Here is a 3683-nt window from a genome sequence, read left to right as displayed (position 1 = left end):
ATCGAACCCAGGTCCCGCCGGTGCTAGGGGAACACTCTACTGCTGAGCCACAATCCCAGCCCCAATGATGAACTTTCTTAAGAGCTCCTAACCTTGCACATTGCAACTTAGTATGTAATTGAGGAATAAGCTGCATAATGTTGCTAACTCTGTAACCTGCCTAGTGATACAATGAACAATATATACTAACCATACCAATGACCTAAGATAACCTATGAATATAAATAAAGCTAGTAGCTCAGGCAAGGAGCTTTGCTTTGCCTCTGTACCTTTTGCTTTGCTTGCAGGCAAGTTTCCCTATAATAAAAGCAGCAAGGAAAAGAAACAACAATGCAGGCAGCACCTTTTACTTTATAGATCATGATTTTTATTCTAAGAGTGAGAATTCAGAATATGGGATGTTCTAACAAGATAACTTGCCTAAATTCTTCAAAAAGTTAATGTCATAAAAGAGAAAGTGAGTCCATTGTTCTAGATTCACAATATCCCATAGAAATACCATGTAAGCAACAACTATAAGCTACATATGTATTTTAAGTTTTCTAGTGCCAAAAGTAAAAATTGCTGAAATTGATTTTAATTATATTTTATTCAACCCATATATCCAAATTATTATATCAGCATTAATCAACATTAAAATTAAGAATTTTATTTTCTACATGAAATCAAAACTGATTATGTATTTTACACTTGTCACGCATTTTAATTCAGACTAGCCATTTTCACTTGTGCTCAGCAGACATGTGGCTACTGACTACAGTAATAGACAGCATGATTCTATTTGTGCTCAGCAGACATGTGGCTATTGACTACAGTAATAGACAGCATGATTCTAGATCAAAATAAACTAAAAAAAAAAAATGTAGTGGTTGCAAAGTGTATACCCTAATTGAATTCTGATGGGGGGAAAAAACAGCTTAAAAGACTTTTAAGGACAACAAGGAAATTTGAATATAGGTAAGATATTTGTTGTAATTTATAATTCAATAAGAATTATAAATCATTTTTTAGGAATAAAAGTGACATTACAATTATGAAAAAATATGCTTATTCTCAGGAGAGACATACTGAAGTGTTTGGGGATAGGTGGTATATCTTAAACTTATTTTAAAATGGTTCAGGAAGAAATTAGCAAATGCGACAAAATGTTCCATTTAAAAAGGAGGAAAAAGTGACAAGAAGCCACTGGAGAATTTTAAGTACATTACCTAATCTGCATTTCTAAAGAATATTGTTGACTGCTCTGTAAAGTGTGTCTAGAGTCCATACTATAAGGATGCAATAGTACACACAGGGAACTACCTACATGTTTTTTTAAAAAATGGATTTAGTATAGATTTTAAATACAGTATTGATATTTTTTGCTCACATTCTTGAGATAAAAGAACCTCTTTCTTTCTTGACCTTCAGATAAGAGAATGGCATAAACACATTTATTTTTTCCCTTCCATGATAATGCCTTGAAATGCCCAATCTAATACAGAAATAGCATGTGTATAGTTTATTTACATTAAACACATTATAGACATAAAGGTGAGAACAGAGTAATATTTTGTCAAACAAGATTGTTGTGAAGGTTAGGAGAATATACAGGCAACTAGGCAATGCAGACAATGAAGACTCTTTTCTTAAATAACAGAGCATAATGATATACAGCCACATTTTATGGATGAGGGGACCAATAGTAGTCAACAAAGACAAAGGGGAAAAACAGCTGGAAACACAAAAGGGGAACCAAGAAACAGCATATCATGGAAACCAAGGAATTAATTTCATTGAAAACTATTTATTGAGTTTCTTTCCTCCTCCCCCACTCCACTTCACCCCCACAACCTCCTGCCATTTATCAGCCAAGATTCTAGTGGCTTAGAATAATAATACATCAGTTAACAAAAGATAAGGTTTCCTGCCTGCGTGGAGTTTATACTCTATCAAAGTAGTAAGATAATATACATACAAATAAATAGCATAAATAAAATATATTATTAGTTATTAAAAGCTATGGGGGAAAAGTAGGGTAAGGTAAGAGCAATGAGAATAACAATAGGCAAGATACAATATTAATCAGGGTTATATCTCCAAAAAGTAAGGTCTCCTTGGTATCAACTGCTGCAAGGAGATAGATGTGCATAAGGTTGAGGAAAGCATATTGGACTCAATGATTTTTCATCTGCAAACTCAGGGGATTTCTCCTTAGTATGCTTTCTTATTTTATGCCCATTGAGATCTGAGCTCACCCTGAAAGTTTTCCCACACTTTTCACATTTATATGGTTTTTCTCCCGTGTGGAGTCTTTTGTGTACATTGAGTTCTGAGCTTTGATGAAAGGTCTTCCCACACTCATTACATTCAAAGGGTTTCTCTCCATTATGGACTTTCTTGTGGTGTCTAAGGCCTGAGCTATAACTGAAGGCTTTTCCACACTCTTGACACTCATAAGGCTTCTCCCCAGTGTGGATTCGTTTATGTTTGGTAAGGTCTGACTTCCCACCAAAGGCCTTTCCACACTGATTACAACTATATGGTTTCTCCCCAGTGTGAATTATTTTATGTTTGGTAAGGTCAGAGCTGCAACTGAAAGCCTTCCCACACTCAGCACACTGGTAAGGCTTTTCTCCAGTGTGGATTCTCTTGTGTTTGGTAAGGTCTGAACTACCACTAAAGGCCTTCCCACACTCTGTACATTCATAGGGTTTCTCTCCAGTGTGGATCCTCTGATGCATGGTAAGGCAGTGCCTAAACTGGAAGGCCTTGCCACATTCACTACATTCATAAGGCTTCTCCCCAGTGTGAATTTTCTGATGCATGGTAAGACAATTCCTTGTCTTGAAGGTTTTTCCACAGTCACTGCATTCATAGGGCTTCCCTCCATTGTGAATCCCTTTATGCTGAGAAAGTGCTGACCTGCTACTGAAGGCCTTCCAGCATTCATTACATTCGAAAGGTTTCTCTCCAGTATGGATTCGGTGATGTTCAGTGAGGGCCGAGATATTCCTAAAGGACTTCCCACAGTCCCCACATTCATAAGGTTTCTCTCCAGTGTGAATTCTCTTGTGTTTAATAAGATCTGAGCTCCCATTGAAGGCTTTGTGGCACTGGTCACACATATATGGTCTCTCCCCACTGTGGATTCTTTTATGTTGGGTTAGGGCAGAGCTCTGGCTGAAGGCTTTCCCACAGTCATCACATGTGTAAGGCTTCTCACCACTGTGGATTCTTTTATGTAAGGTAAGAGCTGAGGACACCCTGAAACCTTTTCCACATTCATCACATTCACAAGCTTTCTCTTTGACATGCATTTCCTCATGAAGAATAAGGTCTGACTGCCAACAGGTATTTTCACAACCTGTGCTACATTCACAGAAACTACACCCATTAGGAACTCTCTTACATATGACATAGTCCAAGTTTTCAGTCAAACTTTCCTTTAGATCTTTACCTTTTAGTTCTGACACATCCATCATAATTTTCTTAGCTTTGTCATTCACCTTCCTAGAATTTTCATTCTTATTTTTCAGTGTTTCTCCTATGGATTTTCCACACTGATTCTTCTGGGTACTTTTCATGACCCAGTGTGCCTCCTTATTTTCAAACATTAGTTTTTCAAGTTTTTCAGTTGATTTTTCATCCCCAATATTGGTTCTAACACCTGGATCTTTAAAAAAGAAAGGAAAGGGCGGGGG

The 3683-nt window shown here is 37.0% G+C and overlaps 1 protein-coding gene across 4 annotated transcripts in view; it reads right to left on the bottom strand.

Moving 5' to 3' along the window:
* Positions 1 to 3683, bottom strand: part of LOC107160489 (zinc finger protein 383-like) — a 13084-nt gene continuing 9401 nt past the window's right edge. For 2 of the 4 annotated variants that reach the window (XM_048799942.1, XM_048799943.1), the window contains exon 7: positions 4 to 3655. In XM_048799942.1, the coding sequence (XP_048655899.1) occupies positions 2103 to 3655 (1553 nt within the window). In that variant the 3' untranslated portion in view covers positions 4 to 2102. Of the gene's footprint in view, positions 3656 to 3683 lie in introns of all 4 variants that reach the window. The other 2 variants (XM_048799945.1, XM_048799944.1) reach the window with 2 other exon arrangements.

The sequence above is a fragment of the Marmota marmota genome, unplaced genomic scaffold, assembly GCF_001458135.2.
Source record: "Marmota marmota marmota unplaced genomic scaffold, marMar, whole genome shotgun sequence".
NCBI lineage: Eukaryota > Metazoa > Chordata > Mammalia > Rodentia > Sciuridae > Marmota > Marmota marmota.
Note: the sequence above shows the minus strand (reverse complement) of the source record. Positions and strands in the feature narration are given on the sequence as shown.